This window comes from Odontomachus brunneus, unplaced genomic scaffold (genome assembly GCF_010583005.1).
Source record: "Odontomachus brunneus isolate Ranch 3 - 2012 unplaced genomic scaffold, Obru_v1 Obru_scaffold_021, whole genome shotgun sequence".
In the NCBI taxonomy this organism is placed as follows: Eukaryota; Metazoa; Arthropoda; class Insecta; order Hymenoptera; family Formicidae; genus Odontomachus; species Odontomachus brunneus.
This window is the reverse complement of record NW_022639471.1, coordinates 1,307,873-1,327,054: the sequence shown is the minus strand read 5'-3', so window position 1 is coordinate 1,327,054 and position 19,182 is coordinate 1,307,873. Positions and strand designations below refer to the sequence as shown.

At 42.9% G+C, this 19,182-nt stretch overlaps 3 protein-coding genes across 8 annotated transcripts in view; 2 read left to right on the top strand and 1 right to left on the bottom strand.

The window, feature by feature from the left end:
* LOC116842147 (homogentisate 1,2-dioxygenase) overlaps window positions 1–9,537 on the top strand; it is a 32,009-nt gene extending 22,472 nt beyond the window's left edge. For both annotated transcript variants that reach the window (XM_032810918.1, XM_032810917.1), the window contains exons 3-8: window positions 488–633; window positions 1,267–1,453; window positions 1,536–1,715; window positions 1,952–2,175; window positions 2,583–2,709; window positions 7,551–9,537. In XM_032810918.1, coding sequence (XP_032666809.1) covers window positions 488–633; window positions 1,267–1,453; window positions 1,536–1,715; window positions 1,952–2,175; window positions 2,583–2,709; window positions 7,551–7,882 — 1,196 coding nt within the window. In that variant the 3' untranslated portion in view covers window positions 7,883–9,537. The remainder of the gene's footprint in view (window positions 1–487; window positions 634–1,266; window positions 1,454–1,535; window positions 1,716–1,951; window positions 2,176–2,582; window positions 2,710–7,550) is intronic.
* Window positions 9,538–10,393: 856 nt separating this feature from the next.
* LOC116842091 lies at window positions 10,394–15,490 on the top strand. 2 transcript variants are annotated; one of them, XM_032810796.1, is made up of 9 exons: window positions 10,394–10,760; window positions 11,498–11,561; window positions 11,641–11,793; window positions 12,444–12,698; window positions 12,777–13,082; window positions 13,389–13,493; window positions 13,589–13,746; window positions 14,524–14,938; window positions 15,017–15,252. In XM_032810796.1, the coding sequence occupies exons 1-9, from the start codon at window positions 10,653–10,655 to the stop codon at window positions 15,250–15,252; spliced, it is 1,800 nt and encodes a 599-aa protein (XP_032666687.1). In that variant the 5' UTR covers window positions 10,394–10,652. The 2 variants fall into 2 exon arrangements, with proteins under 2 accessions (XP_032666687.1, XP_032666686.1); XM_032810795.1 differs by having other exon boundaries at window positions 14,524–15,490.
* A 168-nt stretch (window positions 15,491–15,658) lies between these two features.
* Window positions 15,659–19,182, bottom strand: part of LOC116842090 (proto-oncogene tyrosine-protein kinase receptor Ret) — an 87,908-nt gene continuing 84,384 nt past the window's right edge. For 3 of the 4 annotated variants that reach the window (XM_032810793.1, XM_032810792.1, XM_032810794.1), the window contains 2 exons: window positions 18,566–18,744; window positions 17,647–18,059 (listed from right to left, as the gene is read on the bottom strand). In XM_032810793.1, coding sequence (XP_032666684.1) covers window positions 17,647–18,059; window positions 18,566–18,744 — 592 coding nt within the window. Of the gene's footprint in view, window positions 18,060–18,565; window positions 18,745–19,182 lie in introns of all 4 variants that reach the window. The other variant, XM_032810790.1, reaches the window with a different exon arrangement.

The following is a 19,182-nucleotide window of genomic DNA, read 5'->3' as shown; positions in this document are numbered from 1 at the left end:
TTCTAGCTTAGTTTTCAGTGTGTCTTTAGTTTAAACTTAGTAAATTCGACGTTAGTTAATCGAAAATATGTTATCAGGATTTCTTCCAGAAATTCAGAAGTTACGTCCTTCAAAAGGCTTCTACGTTTCAAATCATAATACTCCAGTTTAGTTTCTTATGCATCTTCAGTATGGCTTTGAAATTAGCCAGTTACACGTCAATAGATCGAAGATACGCTTTTGGAATTTCGAAATAACGAGAGAATTAGTTTCAAACGAGTTAAACTTGTTTTTCGCGTATAATCAGAGATCTATGGTGACTCTCGTGCTTATCTCCCGACAGATTTTGATAAATGACTCGCGAGAATGCTATCGTCGATTTGTAGTAACTGTTCGCTGAGTTCGTGAATTTATAATAATAACATTATGACGCACAGTGGAAGAGAGACTTAAAATTCAAAATTGCATCTAATATAATAAAATTAATTATTTTGATTTTGTTCCTCAGCTCCACGTGCTGAAAACAAAAGATCGTGGCTCTATCGGATGAGACCATCCTGCGTTCACAAAATGTTCAAACCTTTTACCAAAATGCACGATATCGAATCTTACTTAACCAACGATTGGAACAGGATTCATCCAAATCCTAATCAGGTAAATGCGCCCGTCGAGTCCGAGATTTTGGAGTCTAACAGCGGCTTGTGCGTATACTTTCCAACGCCTCAAGTTTAACACGTTTATTACTACGATTTATTTGGAGAATTTCCTCCACAGACTACCTCGTATTTTTGTCTTTTTTTTACGTAATTGCGTAAAGTAAACTTCATTCTATAATATTGACATAAAAGAATTACACATTAAATACATTAATTTAAAAAATTGTAATAATTATAATCTCTTCAGTGATGATTTAAAATGACTGCGTGATTCCCACTACAGAGCGGATTTTTCTTTTAAATAAGTATATCTAGATTTATTTTCCCTTCATTGCTATTTGCTTTAAAAAATTGTGAAAAATACAATACAAAATATATCTAACGTGTACTTGCTGTGAGTTAAAAAAAAAGTTGAAGTAAATCAAGAGGAATTTAATATTTTGCCGTAGAACTTTCCCGGATATGCCACTTAAGGAGTTAAAAAGTGTAATAAAATTATACATTGAAAAATGATAAATTACACGTATGTGACGCTGGTCTCTCCTGAGATATCATCGCGTCGATTTAGCGAAGTCGCGATTCAGCAAAGCTTACCTCGATTCGCCCAAAGCTGACCGCTTTCGCTTCTCAGTTAAGATGGAAAACATTCGACGTTCCTACTCGACGAGATCCCGAGGTCGACTTCGTCGAAGGTCTTCATACCTTGTGCGGTGCTGGTGACCCCAGAACGCGCCAGGGTATCGCGGTGCACGTGTACCTCTGCAACGCGTCGATGAAGGATAGGGCTTTCTACAACGCCGACGGCGATTTCCTCATCGGTAAGTAGCAAAAGGTTTTTCTTTAAAAAAAGGAAGGAAAAAAGAAGGATGTGTGAGTGAAATTCGTCCCTCGCGATTGCAGTCCCGCAGTTGGGCGTTCTGCAGATCACTACCGAGTTCGGCAAGATTCGATGCGAGCCGAACGAGATTTGCGTGATTCAGCAAGGCATGCGATTTTCCGTCACTGTCTTTGGACCATCCAGGGGATACATCCTCGAGGTCTTTGACAATCACTTCCGATTACCGGAACTGGGACCAATAGGTACTTCATCGATCGATCTTGATCGAAGGGCCGAAAACTTTGCTTTGCTTTGTTCCTTTTGCATCCGCTTCTTTAGAAACCTCAGAGAATTTATGCGGATACCTCATCAGCGTCAATATTTCTTCTTTTCTTTTCAACTATCGCTGTATTGCTACTAAGAAGTTAAGTGTCTTTTTCTCGAAGACTAAATCGATATTTCCTTAATAAACGACTTAATGAGCGGAGATCACGCGCAGGTGCGAACGGCTTGGCGAACCCGAGAGACTTCCAAACGCCGGTCGCATGGTACGAGGATCGTGAGATCGATTATGAGATCGTATGCAAATATCAGGGAAAGCTGTTCGTGGCCAGCCAAGGTTGCAGTCCCTTCAACGTGGTCGCGTGGCACGGCAATTACGTACCTTACAAGTACAATCTCGATGCATTCATGGTCGTCAACTCTGTCTCCTTTGATCACTGCGTGAGTATACCTCCTCATTAGAGCGGCCAGCCTGTAATTTACGGAAGAAGAAGTTTCGAGCGTCTCGATATTATCCTCATTGGTGCGCGGGAGGTTTCCCTCTCCCCCCGTCCTCTTCCCTCCCTCGATAGTCCTCTTGGATATCCTCGTGACGCAGCCCCCGGGCGATTCCTCTTTCCTCCGCGATCTCGATTCGACGAGTCATCCGGAAAGTTTCGAGTTTCACGTTAGTTGAAAGACCGATCGATCGATTCGTTTGAGCGCGGCAAACGTAATCCGTTAATCTGCGGATCGGGACGGGAGATCGCGTGTGTGAGGACTCTCCCGACCGAGAGTCAACTCGGAGAGAAAGGTCGGTGAATTCGAGCGTGACGCTCTCGCGCTAAATGACTCAATTAATTCCGCAGGATCCGTCCATCTTCACTGTGCTGACGTGCCCCACTAACAAGCCTGGAACCGCCGCGGCCGACTTTGTGATCTTTCCACCCCGTTGGTCCGTGCAAGAGCACACTTTCCGACCCCCTTACTATCATCGTAAGTAGAAAGTATATTCTACGGTCGTGGTTAATTATCGCAAGTGTATGTTGATACGAAGATATGAGTATCGAGGATGCTCGGCACTTTCGACTGGAAATTTATCCTATGGTCCTGATCTCAGTCAGTTATTTGCTTCGTTTAATGCGATATTATATCGGGCCCTGCACGGAAAAATAAGATTTCACTATTGCGGCTATTCATGATTTGCTAGAAATGTATTTGTTGCGCTGTAAATGAAACTTTTGTTACCGTAGCTACTGCATCGATTTCATAGCTAGATAGGCCTACTGGCGCCTGTGTACGGAGAAAATATTGTAGTAAAAATTACAATAAAATTTTTGTAATCTTGGATCATACAGAATTATAAACAAAGTTACTATGTATTTGAAAATGTTATACGTTTGATTTCTTACTACAAAATTATTGTAATTACTTTAATGTTTTTTATATCCTATATCAGGATGGATTATCAATTACAAAAAATATTATAAAAATACTACAAAAAGCTTTACAAAAACATTATAAAAGAAAATAATTTTAACGTAATTTTTATTACAATATTTTCTTCGTGTATCTTTGAGTATGCTACAACGAAATTTAGCTATCACACACAGATTCCTGGTGCTAATTTTCTTTATATGTGATAAGTCATGTAAAGCAGCGTGGTTGACCTTATGAATAATAAGGATTATTAATATTTATAGCATTTGATAACGTCATCTTATACGTATCAGATATGACATCAGGATCATGGGATAACTTTCTAATCAAATTGTAATTCTTAACGTGAATTTTTTACGTAAATATGATGGGGAATAGGATGAAATGATGATAGAACCCACACAAGAGTGCCAAAAATTGACAAAATGTCGGTTATTGGACGTTTTACCTTACTGTCATGATGTCATCACATTGAAATTTTTAATGGTGCAAGAAAGATGCCTGTTTGGAGAAAAAAGTATAGCTCGAACCGGGAGGAATATTAGAAAAATAACGAGTATCTGTACGCAATATACAGCATCGATGCTCAGTCGTCAATCGACGACGTATTTACCGGACACGCTACGTTCCCGAGAAATTGCGAAACCTTCGGTTTTTTTTCTTCTCATCGGGGGGGTCGATTATACACAGCTGGCTCGAGCTAGCGTTCCGTCTCGAGCTCCACGGTGGCGTCTTCGTTCCGGAAGAGCGCACCTGAAAATTGTGCAACTGAGCCGGGCACGGAGAAAACTCGAAATTTTTCCCGCCGACCGGCCACAACAATGTCTCTTTCTCCGGCGGGTCGTTTCACCAATTTCCTACCTCGATGACGATCCGATCGATTATGAGACACGGGACGGGCACTTTCGTTCGCGCTCGTCCTCCTGCTGGTCGCGTCGTCGTGGCCGCGGTCGTGGATGCGGCCGTTCGTTGTGCTCGTCGTATTATGCGCTCTCGTTGGGAAAGTACGTCGCGTGCGAGGAGAAAGACGCGCGATGCCTATCGACGAACGCATCCTTACGAGTTAAGTAATTGGAAGCTACGAGAGGGGCGGTCACCGTCGCAGTCCTGAATATGTCCCGTTGCGTAGAAATCGCACGTCCGCGAAATTACAGGATCGATCGGGGTAACTGTGACAGTCGGCTAAACGCGACGCGATGCGTCGCTGTGCTTTCCGATCGTAAAATTAAATGCTGGCTAATCGGGTGATCATTAAAAATAGCGGCCGACCACTGCCTTATATGGGCCGCTGCAAATAAGCGGAGCCACTAGTCGTTTTTTTGCTGTCGTTTAACGTCGAAAGCGCGAGCGAGATCGCTGAATATTTATTCGATGATTAACGCGAGATCGACGAATTACTAGGAATTACTTGATCGCGTGAGTTATCATTTTCTGCTGTCGGAAAGATGAATTTATTACAAAATTGTCATCAATTCTCCTCTACACGCGACATCCGGTTATTTTATCGCGCAAATCTTTATCACTTAACTACACATTTCTCTCGACTTTTACTTCCTCTCTTTTCCTCCCTTTTCTCTTCTGAGACATCGTCGTCGCGTTGATCTCGTTTGTATACATCATTATTACACGACGAAAAAGATATAAAATAGAAAATAGAAAATATTCATTCAATAATAACCAATATTTATTTTGATCTAAATTATTTCATTTGACACGGTCTGTTCGCTATTATAGTTTATTTGGAGAATTTTTTCTACAGACCACATTACATCTGTTTTCATATAATTGTAAATTTGGAGAATTCTTTCTATAAACCACATTACATCTGTTTTCATGTAATTGTAAATGTAATACACACTTGGTTTATTAATATACAAAGAAAAATATCGTTGTCGTGCACATATGACGTTAGCAAACACGTTATAATTAAGTAAAATTGAATATTTTGAGTAAATATGAACTTGAGGTGAAAGATCAGTGCGTCACATGTGTGATGCTGGTAGCGAACACGCGCGTTAAATAGAATCAATAATTACTTTTATAGAAAGCTAAGATTTTAAGAAAATGAATATTCCCCATTTTTAGAAAGATATTTTATATTGGCTTAAATAAACATGCTGTTAGTACTAAATACTTATTTCTTATTTCTTAGATATTTCTTCTCTCAGCATACGAATCCACTTCTCGCCGACAAGCCGCGCAACGCACAACGCGTAACAAAATCGCGTGAAATCGTTAATTATCAAAAATTACATTTTCCCTCGCGAGATAATGATATCCTATTGTTGAGAGCGTGAATAATTAAAAAAAAATCGCTGAAAAATTCTATCCTACGCGCGCAGAATTGCCGCTGAGTTTCTTCTTGTCGTGTCTGCGCGATATTTATTCCTCTCTCGGCTTTTATTTCTCTTCTTCTTTTCTCCCGCGTTTCTCCTACGACATCGCGTCGATCTCGTTCGCAGCCCACCTCGCCGATAAATGAAACTGCCCGACGCACAATGCGTATCTCGAGGAAATTCGTCCGAGCGCCAGTAAGAGTGGCCGCTCGCTGCTTTCTCCGAGATTTGATAACCAGCATAGTGCGGCGTGCATATCCAATGCGGACCATTCTCCACGTTAATGAATAAATCGGCGGCGCGTGGAGAGCGATAATATGCAAAACGCGCTCGCAAGATTTCCATTGCAGATCGCGTCTCGTGTTGCGCGATCGCGAACCGGCACAATGACGGCCGCGTTTAGCTCGCAAGATGAAGTATTAACTCATGACGCAGGCACACGTAGGAAGCGATCCATTAGACGCTGCAAACGCTATGGTCTATGTGCCGTATAGACCAATAGTGGCTTTTCTTTAAGCGCTTCAAAACTCTTGCAGCGTCTAGTGGATCGCGGCACTCGCAGTCGCACTCGCGTTTCACGCGACGAGTTGATTCAACTCGAACTTTTGCGTGCTTCTACATATTCTACAGTAGTCGTGTGTTTGCAATAAGGCGTAAGCAGCAAGCAAATTGATCGATCATAGCCAATTATTCTTAGGCTATAAAAATCCCATTAATTAGCTTACTACTTACATCTTATTGCATACTCTTACGGCTATTGTAGAATGAGCCTTGTAGTAAAAGTAGTTGATGAGCGTAAGTGTATATTGGAGAAAGAACACGTTGATGCACCATAATGAAAAATAATTTCCTTCTCTTCCACCTGATGTGGATGAACTCTTTACTCTCCTGTGTCGAGTAGATAACGCGTTGCGTTCCAATCGATCTCATGAGTCAATTCTTATACATTACTACTATATTCAATATAAGTAAATATACATTACTAAATACGTTGCTGCTACTAAATCAGTTGGGTATCCAAATATTGAAGTAGACGCGAAGAGCACACGAAAAATGATTGACAGATACAAATATCAAATAATAAATAGGCACCTTTTATACTACGTACCATTTTTGCGTTCAATAGACACTCGCGATGTGATTCGCGAACTGCGTTTTTGCGTATCCTATGGCGTGTGGCCGTAAACGGGGCTTCTGTATCCTCTCGCGTGTCGACAATGCCGACCAGCGATGGGAAATCAATGTTAACTGACCGATCGCTACCGTTGGCAAATGACTTATTCGACGACTATCGACACCCGTCGACATTTTGCGAGTATTTTTTGTCGGATAGATCTGTTGTTTATTTATGAGAGCGAATCGTTGCCGTTATTTATAGGTGGCCGCGGTCCGGATCGACGAGCCTCCACGCGATACGTTGAAGATCTCTTTTTTGTTTTTTTCGCCTCGATGTGAATATCTCGTGGGGTTCATTTACATAGCCGCTGTATTAACGATTCGGTAGTGACTTCTTTCGAGACACGGCTAGTTAGACTAATTTATGCCAGAAAGCTACGCCCGGCACGATGATTCGAGTTTATTCTCGGCGTTTTCCTTGTTCATCATTCCGTATCTGTGTCTTTTTCTGTCGTAGATACGAGACAGCATTATTTTAATTTAATTAATTAATATTCATGCTAATCCGCTGTGTCCACTTTTTACATTATTGTTCAGAAAGATATTATCCGCGTTTCAGCGCCGTGCTAGTGTATGATAATTTATCGACTATTATGTCATCGTCTTTTGGGGTTTTTGACGAGCGAGTCCAAATAAATCAGCTAGTAGATCCAGGTTTCGTGATAGCTTATATTTTTTCTATTTTCCATTTTGGTAAGTAATGCACAACTTGATTCAGTTCGGTTGAAGGATTTACGAGTATGTAAGAAACATACAGACGGACATTCTATTATATAGATTACAAACTCGTTATTTATACTGCATTGGTAGTTCTAGTGTTGAGTCATTGAAAGAAAAGAAGAAAGGAAGGAGTGAACATAACAGATTTCACTGTCCGATTCCCAGGCAATTGCATGAGCGAGTTCATGGGGCTGATAAAGGGTCGTTACGAGGCGAAAGAGGAAGGCTTCCAAGCTGGCGGCGCGACTCTGCATTCTATGATGACCCCGCACGGGCCCGACACACGCTGCTTCGAGGCCGCGTCCAAGGCCGAGCTGCTGCCGGAGAGAATCGCCGATGGCACGCAAGCCTTCATGTTCGAGAGTTCGTACAGCTTGGCAGTGACGGAATGGGCTGACAAGATCTGCAACAAGCTGGACGACCAGTATTACGAATGCTGGCAGGACCTGCGGAAGCACTTCGACCCGACCGACAAGGCGGCCAAAGTTGCTCAGTAAGAAGGATCGCCGCGGCGTGCAGCTTCTATCTTCATCTTAACGCACCCCGCGACCGGTCGTCGTTGACCTGGCTTGAGTCTTTGATCTTTATCCTTCTCTTCCACCCGATGTGGATGTTAACCCTTTCTACTCTCCTACTCTCCTGTGTCGAATAGATACCACGTTGCGTTCCAATGGATCTCATGAGTCAATTCTTATACATTACTATTATATTCGATATAAATATATTACTAAATACGTTGCTGCATTAGTTGGGTACCCAGACATTGAAGTAGACGCGAAGAGCACATGATGTTGTCGCATGATGTTGAGCACAAAATGATTGAATTTCTGTAGATCTGGAGAGGAATGTCGAGGATAACACGGCCGGGAAGGGTTTAAGATCATTGCCTAGCGTGTATTTTGGCGTGTATCTTGACACGCACATCGAGAAGCAGGATCAAAAGAGCGAAACTGTTCTCGAGTCTCTAATATCTGCGGATCGAGAGAGCAGCATCGCGCTTCGCTTCGCGAATTCTTCCTCCGGCCGGCCGCCGAGAAACGCTTTCGTAGCGTGTCGCGCGCACGTTCGCGAGATATCGTGCGAAGAAATGGCGAAGTTATCTGGTGCGTGCAGCTGGGACTGGTTATGAATTCGCCGCATCGACAACATCGTCCGCACGAATCTTGCTGCACGCGCACGAGTGCAAGAAACTTTTAATTACATCCCACCTCTTGTCGAGAAAATTGCGTCGGCTCTCGCGACCGATGTCATCGCGACTCGACGCGGGGACGTTAGATAAGAGGACACGGTGCGCCACGCACCATGTCGCGACACTGCTTCGCGGTAGCGAGTCGACATTTGTGCCGGAGACGGCAATGGAAACCTCAAAGCATGAAATCTCAGTCACGATCGAGATCGATCGACATCAATTTCAAGCAACCGCCGGAGGGGATAGTTCCGCAACATCATGTCCGATAACGGCTTCTAAGGACGCGCTACGTGAAAAATTGTAAGATCGCAATTGTGTGTTGCAACTGCGAGTAATCATAAGTGTTTGTAACCGCACTGTGTGTTTGCAACGAGAGAATAAATATCGCCTTATCTCAGAGGTATGACGTTCATGCGAATGTTTATGAAACCGTGCAGCCTTCTGTACGTATTCGCGACGCATGTAGCGCGATTTTGTTATTTAAATAACCGGTACTGCTGCGTGTCACGTTCATTAACGTGATTGTGGTGTATCTAATTTTCCGCGATCGAATTATCAATCGAGTCAAAGGTATGTTGCTGGTATCTTGCAGTCGATCGCCGCGAGTAACCTGCAATTATATCGCTGTTATTTTCACTCAACGCTTTCCTCTACGATGTTATTGAAATTTCATCAAAGCGATGCGTATCCTGCCAGCAGGATATTTTTTATTTCATTCCCGCGCAACGACCTTGCTTAAATTAGTGTCATTTTAAAAAAATATATTTTTGTTTATGATGTCATTTTAAAATATATATTTTTTTGTTAACGGCGTAGAAATCTTCATGGATATATGTATATATATATTTTTTTAATAATTTACAATGCTCTGCGAAGTTTACATTAAAAGAAATACTGATAAGCGCTTTGTGAATATATTATATTAAATATGATATATATTAAACGACATATGTTCTAAAATGACATCCAAATATTATTCATTGTCTATATAGATAATAGTTTACGTTTTCTACAAACACACAGATGACTATGACTTAAAAGAAGGAAAACTAATCGACCAATCGTTTTTTTCAGCAGTAGAATAATATTTTTGTGTGTGTAGACGTAAAGTATTATAATTAATATGTAAGCGTCCAATCTTACTTATAACACACTAATTTCAATAGCAACTTACCTCTTCGTCTTTTCTCTCCCTTTGCAATTTATGGCACTTTTTTGATCGTCAGTCTGACCACCGACGAGATATTATTAAAGACTGTCAGCCCTAGATAAATTTTCGACCCCGCCAAAGGGCCCGGAGGGGCCCGAAGGTAATTGAAGAATGATGACAATACCGATCGTTTTTCATACAAAGACACTTTTGTCTGTCGTGTGACTACCCTTACGAAAAAAAAAACGAAAAAACCCTCAATTTTGGGTGTTAACATTCAAATTTACGTGTTTATCTCCAGTTTTTGGGTGTTTACACCCAAAATTGAGGGTTTTTTCGTATTTTTTTCGTAAGAGTACATGTATCGACCTATAGTACTAGACTTATGCCAAAATCGTATTGACAGACGTAGAAAGAGACAAGACGATGTAAGTAGGATAACAGTAAGAATATAAGATTAAAAAAAGGTGAAATATAAAAATGTACGGTCAGATTTCTCGGGGTCGCTAAAGCCCGTAAGACCGACGGTCTTTTATAGTACCTCGTCGGTGGTCTGACAGAGGTAACATCGTATCACCGCCGACCCGCAAGGCAGAGATTCTTCTTGCCGACGGTTTGCTGCGTACGCAGTACCTGTCGTCCCCAACAGGGTCTCCGTGGCGTTTGACTGTCAGCAGTGTGCTTCGAGTTGCTTCGACAAGAGTGTCCGGAGTGTTCCTCGGCTCCACGTTGTATTGCGTTGTGTCTGCCGTGCGTGCAGTCGCGCGTCCTCCAAGTGACATATCGACGTTACGCGGATTATTTGAAGGACCACAGAGCGAAGTTGATTCGGTGGTGGCCGGCCGTCAAGCCCGTCTACGATGTCCAGGTCGACGACGTGCGCCGTCTGCCGAATGTCACATTCCGCGAAATAAAGGGTAACCTAAAAATGCGCGAGGAGAAGATCCACCGCGTCCTCGCGTTCGTTCTGTGCCTCCTGGGCGAACGCACCGCGTTGGAATTGCCTTGTTATCCGGACTACTGTAAGAACGTGGCGGTGAGTGCTTCCTCATTCTTGCTCTGACAGTGTATGGATTACCCGGGAGCGTTGTGACGGGCGTGTGTACAGGATGTTCCAGGTTACGCGTTCCAGACGCGCGACATTCCATTCGAGTTGCGATATAAAAATCCGTTGGAGATAGATTTAGGTCGATCCTATCTCGAGTTATCGCTCCAAGCTCGTTATCTCTGTCAATTTTTATTGCTGAAGATCAGTTCTTATTGTATTGTTTTCCACGAAGTGTCAAGCTGGGGATTCTTCGAATTTCCGCAGGTCCTTTGTGTATGAGAGAAAGAAAATGAATGGAAAAATCTTTCCGTGTGTGTTGATATTCAATCAATAGCGGAGCGCTAGAGGCTGATAAGAGACTACACCCAGGTGTTGTAGCGCAATACGATAACATTTTCGTGTACAATTTGGACTGTCGGAGGTTTCACGATAATATGCGCGAATTACTCATGAATCCGCTATTCTCGGTACACGCGTGACTAATGTTTCACACACATCATTGTTTATCTGTGATTGCTATGAACAATAACAGGCGACAGTGCGCGAGTGGCTGATAAATAAACGAGTTTAAAGTTAAAATTAACATTTTATCAATCATCCGATCGTTTTCCACTTCAGTGCGATGCGATTGATTGCAAATATATCGTACTCGGAACGACATAACACTTCTCGTACATACGATAATTTTACTCTTCTCTATTCTTTTTCTCTTTTTTATTTTTTAGAATGAAACTGAGCTATATACATTGGACCACCAGTGTCTATTGACTTCAGTGCAAAAGAATGAAGGTAGGAAAAATATCGGTCATCAATAACTTAGCGAGGATCTCGCAAATGAGACACGGTTGATGGTCGCACGATTTTTCAGATTGCGCGAATTTCAAGTTCGAGGACGCCGGCGAGACGTCGTCCGAGCGCGGCGACACCGCGATTTTCACGCTGTCCGTGTACATCAAAGACTTCGGGAATTCCGAAAGAGCGACCGCCTTCAATTTATCCGTCTCAGACATCAACTTCCACAGTAAGCTTACATGAAATCGCATCGCGAGATTACTCGATCGTCTGATCAAAACAAACCAGACCTATTAAATAGGTTTCTCTATTAATATATATGTTGATGGATTAATACCCATTAATAATTATCCATAATATGCTTTCTCTATCAATATACTCTTCAGCGCGTTGATCTCTTGAAACTTATTTTAAATGTAGAATCACTAGAAATGTTCAATCGCGTCTGACTATTCGTGCATCTCTCTCATCGCTATTGATTATTCGAGGAGACAGCAGCAATATTTTAAATATCATTCAGATAGTGCGGAACATTTGCAGCATAAAAGCATAAAATTGCATTTATTTATTTATATTCATGATAAATTGCTCGTCTGATGCAATACGTCTGGTTTCCTGTTTAACGAATAACATTTATGAAAGATAAAAGAAAAAACGAAAAAGTTTTTACACATACATATAGAAACACACAAAAATATAGCAAAATAATATGTGAGATAGTACTCCTTTAAAATGTCCAGACATAACGATGTGCGAGTAATAATATCTAGCAAGTGTCTCTCTCATTTTCTTTTTCTTTCTTTCTTATTTTCTTAAGAGATCAACGCTGGCGAGTATCGACATCGTATCGTGTACTAAAATATCCATATTGCGAAACAGGGTTATTTACGCGTTATCAGTACATCGTACCCAAACACAATGCACAGTATCCGAACGAAGGAGTGAGCGCGTGCCGAGTTGTGAGAGTGCCCGATAACTCCAGGCACCCCGCGCCCAAACATCTGTACGTGTCGTGCCCGTTCTCCGAAGATATATACGAGGGCTTACCGTATCGCCTGGAGTACGCTGTGGTCGGCAAAAATTTCGCGTACAACAAGAAATACGTCTTCTACGTGCCGCAGCATACACATATCGGTGGGTCTCGGCGAATCTTGGCCGCGTCGCGACCGTCATGAGCTAATCGTCTCGTTAATCATTTCACGGATCTTCCAGCGGACGGTGTCGCGCTCGACGAATACACGCCTTTCTTCTACGTGGACGTGTCGGAGTCGGCGAGTCTGGCGCTGTACGTGCAGCCGCTCCCGGCGAGTTACAACATCACCAGGTACCGAGCGTGCCTGATCCACAACGAGACCGAGTCGACGAGCTGCACGACCCTACCTGCGAACGAGAACGGGGGACACATACGGCACAACTTCAGCGCGCCCGACGGCTTGTACTACGTCAAGGTGGCGGCCTTGCACCCCGACTGCGGTGAATACGGCTGCGTGAACAGCACGTCCCCGTTCATACAAATAAGTAAATACGATTCTAGTACTGATTCTTTTATACTGAGAGAAAGATGTTTCATATTGTAAACTATAACCACACAGAAAGATAATTACTACAAATCGTGGTCAGGAAAGCTAATTTTTTAATTAAATTCTACTATGATGTCGACGATAATAATCATCTTCGTATTAAACAAGCAAAAAAGCCAAGCATAGTTGGGATAAAAAATAACTATAGTTTTAGTTAGATCAATCATTTTTTCTCACAGTGTTACCTTTAGATTCTCTTTCTTTTTCTCTCTCAACGTTGTTCTTCGATGTCTCATGTTCTCAGAATATGCGTCCGACCGACTGCTAATCATGATAATCAGCATGATATGGATACCGCCTGTGCTTCTGTACGCGCTCTACCACGCGTTCAAGCTCCATCGCAAGCGAGGTGAGACTCTTATCTTTATTCTTTTTCCCTTACAAAGATCCGATAATATAACCGTGGATTAATTGTCGTTCCTTTTAACACGAGTTTTTTGACAGTCCTAAGGGGCATATCGAGAAGGCCGAATTGCCTGTTGATTTATTCGCCGACGCATGTGGCGCACGTGCAGGTGATGGAGGAGCTCACCAAGTACTTGCAATGCTGCAACATCAACGCTATGATCGACATACTTAACATCCGCGATATCGCCAGTCAAGTGAGTAATCGGGCGAACGGCGTCGTTACCGTTGATATATAAGGTCTTTATAGTTGCATTTCTTGAACTATCTCGTAATCTTTCTATTTGCTTCTCTCTCCCCTCAAGTGTCGGACATTTCTCTATTTTAAGACTTCTAATTTCTCTCGCGGCTGATTTCTTCTCCATCTTCACTTATGACGTTAGAAGAGCGAAAAAAAACACGTTAAGAATTTTTGCAAAATACGTTGAAATAAAATGATATGTTTACAAAATGATATTCGCAGTCGATCGAGAAGATCCGTAAAATAGTCCAAACGTTTTACTCGAGCAATTAATAAATCGCCATAAAATTAATATAAGAAAATTCTGAGAGAAAGTAGGTTAAAGAGGAATTTTGCATGTCACATTAATTTTACGGCTTTTTATTGGTTGTCGAACAAAAGGGAAGTGTCTGGACTATTTTACAAGATTTACTCGATCGATTGTAAGAGTCATTTTACGGATATATCCTTTTATTTCAACGTATTCTGCAGGAGCCAATTTGAGGAGCCAGAAGCCTTAAGTGTAGACAGTGTAACTTAGGCCAATATTTATAGTCCGATCTTATATCTAAGGTCGTCTTAAGTTCTTCTTCAGATACTTCGTAGCTAATAAAATCATTCGTATAGCGCCTGAACTTAAGATGATCTTAAATGTAAGGTCCGATTATGAGTACCGGCCTTAGTGCGGTTACAGAGAACAAACCTGTAGACACGAGTATTCCATCACGAGTGATTCCGCAAAATACTGTCGTAGGATCCGGGGATCTGGTGCAACATGGCGTTTCGAGCCGCGGACGTCGTTCTAGTCGCGACCTCGCCGCCATCCACGCCGTCCTCCTACCCGAACGTGTACCGCAATGTGGACAAGCACCTGCTGCGGTTGCTGAAGGAGAACTACCCGCAGCGGAACAAGCGCTACTACGCGCTACACTTGCCGTACTGCGACACGGAAGATATCCCGGAGGAGGCGCGTCTCTTCAAGATGTTCCGGGTGCCGCGCGACCTGCGGAAGCTCGTGAAGACGATCCACGGTATCGGTTACTTGCGGTTATGTTCGCCCCGCGACAACACTGGCATACCGGAGATACTCTACAGCATCCAGCTGGCGGCGGACATGCTGGTGAAGGAGCAGAGCGCCACCGTGGCCAAGAAGAAGACGGAGGAGACTGGTAAGCGTTCCCGCGGCGTCGCGCTCGACGCCGAGATCGGTGGATTTCGTTCGATCGGTTATTCCGAATTACCCGCAGACGACCTGTTGCCGTCGATCGTCGTGCGAGAGACCGTGAATCGCTGCGAGCCCGACCGGGTCGTGTCTGCGAGCGAATCCGACTCTGTGGACGTCGACGACGTCATACCTCAGTCTTTCGCGACGGACATCAACGAATTGAACCTGCTCGGCGAGAGCGACGACAAGGAGACCGTGAGGAGCGTCTACCCGGCGAAGGACGATTGTGAGTTCCGCATCGATAGGTTGAACTTGTAATTTTTTCTTCATATGTATAAGCGTAGCTCGTAAGATTCGTTTACCGCGATCGACTGTGTAGATTTAAGTGAAGACCGACTTTCCCTAACTTTCTCTATTAATTCGTGTCGCATGGAGATTTTTATATCGTACCCGCTCCGTGTCTCAGTATCATGTCTTAATTACACGACAATTCGATAGATAAAGTTTGTGGACAAATTCTTGAGAAAAAGAATAAATCTTGCTAAAGAAAGAAAAAAAAGGACTTTTTGTTACTCTTCTAACGACGACAACAGAAAATGTGACCTTTCTCCTTTTACGTTTCCTACGTCGCAAAATTGTCATCTCGCAACACCAACGATACCGTTACAACGACGAAGAGGACCAAAATGCTGAAAAACAGGTAAGATGAATGGTAAGCTTCGTACACCGTTGTGAAAGCGTTTTTATACGTAATTCCGTAATATATTAATTACAAGAAATTAATATGGCACAATTATATATAGATCAACCGACTCGCAACGCGCTTGCGCTACGATATCTTCGTCGTGAATCAGCGCGTCGGAGAGTGGTAACGAAAGGAAGAGAAAGAGAGAAAAAACCGGAAAGTACACTAAACGCGTAGTGTCGCAAGATGAAAAATCAGACGCGAGCGTCGTGCTCGCGCGACGAAACAACTAGCCTAGTCTCGTGGAATGTTGCATTTATACATAAATACAAAAAGGACGACTTCGTTCTCTCGGTGAGGTACGGCAAAACACAGTCTTCTTCGGATATGGTGTCGTCGTGCTGCGGCCGTCAGTTCGCGCAACACGCGTCTCGTAAAAATGCCACTCGTACTTCCGCTACTCGTGCGTCGCATTGTGCGATCTGCTCTGTTGCGCCGGGCACACGAAAGCCACAAAAAGCTAGTGCGATAGTAAAAGGTATCTCGTTTCGAGGGAAGCGTGACGATTAAGACTTCTTGCTCTTCGCCGTGACTATTTTAATTGGTGACGTTAGAAGCGAGGAAGTGCGTGCTCAAATTCCTGCACGTCGAAATAAAAAGACATATGCAAACAATGACTTACAATCGATTAAGTCCACCTCTAAAGTACTGCGAACGCTTTCCTTTTGCTCTAATGATCAATAAATAATCGTGAAATTAAGGCGACAGAATAATGACAAAATGTAGGTTAAAAAGGAAGGTAGCATGTCACGTTAATTTTTGTTATATTTTTCGGTCATTTATTGATTGTCAGAGCAAAAGGAAAGTTTGAGTTCGGAATATTTGAGAAGTGTGCTTAATCAATTACAAGTTATTTCTTAAATGTCTTTTTATTTCGATGTGCTTTGCAGAAATTTCGGGCATGCATTTCCTCACTTTTGACATCATCAATCAAGATGATCACGGCGAGGGGACAGGAAGTTCAAGTTTCAAATCCCGGTGGCTGCGTGCAGGGTGCCTCACTCTTGTCGTGTCTAATCTCGCCCTCGCGAGCGTTTGTCAAGGAAAACTCGATGGAAGACCGCGCATCTTTGATGCAAAAAAGAAGAAACAGTTGAAGGAACATAAAGTCATGGATCTTATGACAACGAATTAAGTTTTTTGTTAAGAAGATTGCCGATTGAGAAACGACCCTTTTAAGAAAGTTCTTGGCTCGGGTCACCCTGTACGTAGCGCTTGTAGATCGTAAGGAAGCTGGTCGCTTTGAATGAGCAAACTACTCTCAAACTTCAAATCACAGTCACTTAGTGTGATACACAGAAGACACTTAACGCCGATCGGGGAACTCAATGGCCCTCGTCGAGAAACCGCGTGAGTGATTTATTACGATGCGTAACTATCGGTATTAAGTAGTAAAAGCGGCCTTACCACTGCTGATCGACAAACAGTCGCACAACTTTAAGTACATAAAAATAGGATAAATTATTTACTGATTTTTACTCGCTATATATAGCACTCGTTCTCTTCTGCATACAGTCCATTCTCAAGTCTCAGTAGAGCGCTCCGTTCGGTCGTCTGAAGAATTCTCCGGGAATTGTTCAAGAATTCTCCGGAAATTCTTCAGGAATCCTTCCGGCGGTGCTCAACTCCGTTGCGGAGTAGTCACCGCTGCAAATTCTCCGATCTAATCGTACCATCGCGCTCCTTGCCATAAAATTGCCATAAAAAATGGCAGTTTTCGTTTCAATGAAATCACTTCATACATTTTTCTCTCTTAGGCTTCCTTTTGCCACGTTAGATAAATATATTTCTCTGTCGTGCGATTCGTGTGATTGATATCACTGCTTCGTCGGGTTTCCTTGCCATTCATCGTGCATCCGCTCGAAAACATCGAGAACACGTTGAGATTCAGACAATCGAGCATGTATCTTGATTCGATTTTGGAAACTTTTCATTTGTCGGACGTCCAGTGTGCGAGATTAGGTCGCTCAATTCGTCACGTTATTGTCGTTCTTGTCGTCATCCATGCTTCCGAACACCAACAGGTCCTCCGTCTCCGCTGATTTCTTCCCTTCCATGTCGATATAGGACTGGGGACGTTCCTGGGTGGTTACTTTCAGGTCGTTTTCACTGTTGCTGATCACACTGGTGTTTCTCAATTTAATGGGACTCTCGTAGTGATTGGTGTTGAGGCTCGCAGGTCGTTCATGTCGGTCATTCACATAAGGGGACTTGATAGGTTCCTCGGGAAAAGACGTTATGGACATCTGCCAGAGCGCCTGCAGCTTGTCTACCTTGTCGCATTTGGTGACCGGCTCGGAAGACATCCTGCCGAGGTAGTTGACGGTATCCGTCTTCAGTTTGCTAACAGTCCTGTTGCCCATCAGATCGTCGTCGGAATCTGAAACGATTTCGTCGGAAATCCTCAGGTAATCCAAAGTCGCACCGCCTTAAATCGTTGGACACCGCGATAATCGATTCGTGGGTTTGAAAAACGATGACTAATCAAATTAAACGTGCATCTTTAGAGGGATGAAACCGCGATTCATCTATTAATTTTGTTTGGTATCTTTTCATGCAAGAGGTGATATTTTAGATATTATAATAAAATAACATTTCTCACTTGATATTATTTCACAAGAGATGATATTTTAACGGGTATCGTATTAAAAACATTATTATCGTAATAAAAATATTATTGTCGTCAAACGTTTTTCAATTTTGTATAAAATGTTAATGTGTTATGTGTGCAGCTCGCAATGTATTAATTGAAAACGACATCGACGGAAAAGTTTCGAAGTGTAAATGCACCGTAATATTTGAAGCACTCTCCGAGTTATTGAAGATGTTAGTCCGGAAGATAAGAGCCGGAAGCGGAAATATTTCGAATCGATTCGTGCAACTCACCATCCGTCCTGCCCAAGGAATGCAATGACTCGAAATAGGCCTGATTATGGACGGTACGTGGATTAAGATCGAGATACTCGACACCATCCTCCAGCATGCGCTCCCAATGGCATGTCAGTTCCTTGAAGGACGGTCGCATGCCGGGCTCCAGATGCCAACAGGACATCATCAGCTTATACCTGAAAAAAGAAAAATATCGAAGATGCTTTTCTCGCGAAGTTGTAAAAACGGAAAATAACTTCGCGCAATCTTCTACTTTTACGCGAAAATCTACTTTTACGACGAGCTTTATGACCAGCTGAGAAGGTTAACCTACTTGCGCAGCCTGGCTCTCTTCCAGGAGCAATTGTAATTGAAAAGACTGCACGTCGCGTTCGATTGTCGAATCATGTCTCTCCACGTAAATCACTATTTCCTAACGCGTCGTGCTGTATACCACGCTAATTTGGCGCTAATCGAATCTCCATCAAGACGAATAATTCATGCGCGATGGAAAGTCCCGCTTGTTACGGATTCTCTTTGCTAATAATTAATGTGGGTCTCGCATTAGTATCGCGCGGGTTGGGTCACGTGTCGCCCTAGGCTTGATTACATCAATGTGGGTTAGCTGATTAATA

What these genes read in the sequence shown, in the direction of transcription:
- LOC116842091 (XM_032810795.1), top strand. Translation starts at nt 10,653, where the DNA reads ATGCGCGAGGAGAAGATCCACCGCGTCCTCGCGTTCGTTCTGTGCCTC. An exon ending in GCCGCAGCATACACATATCG is followed by an intron (nt 12,699 to 12,776) that starts GTGGGTCTCGGC and finishes CGGATCTTCCAG; the next exon opens with CGGACGGTGTCGCGCTCGAC. An exon ending in TCCGCGATATCGCCAGTCAA is followed by an intron (nt 13,747 to 14,523) that starts GTGAGTAATCGG and finishes ATACTGTCGTAG; the next exon opens with GATCCGGGGATCTGGTGCAA.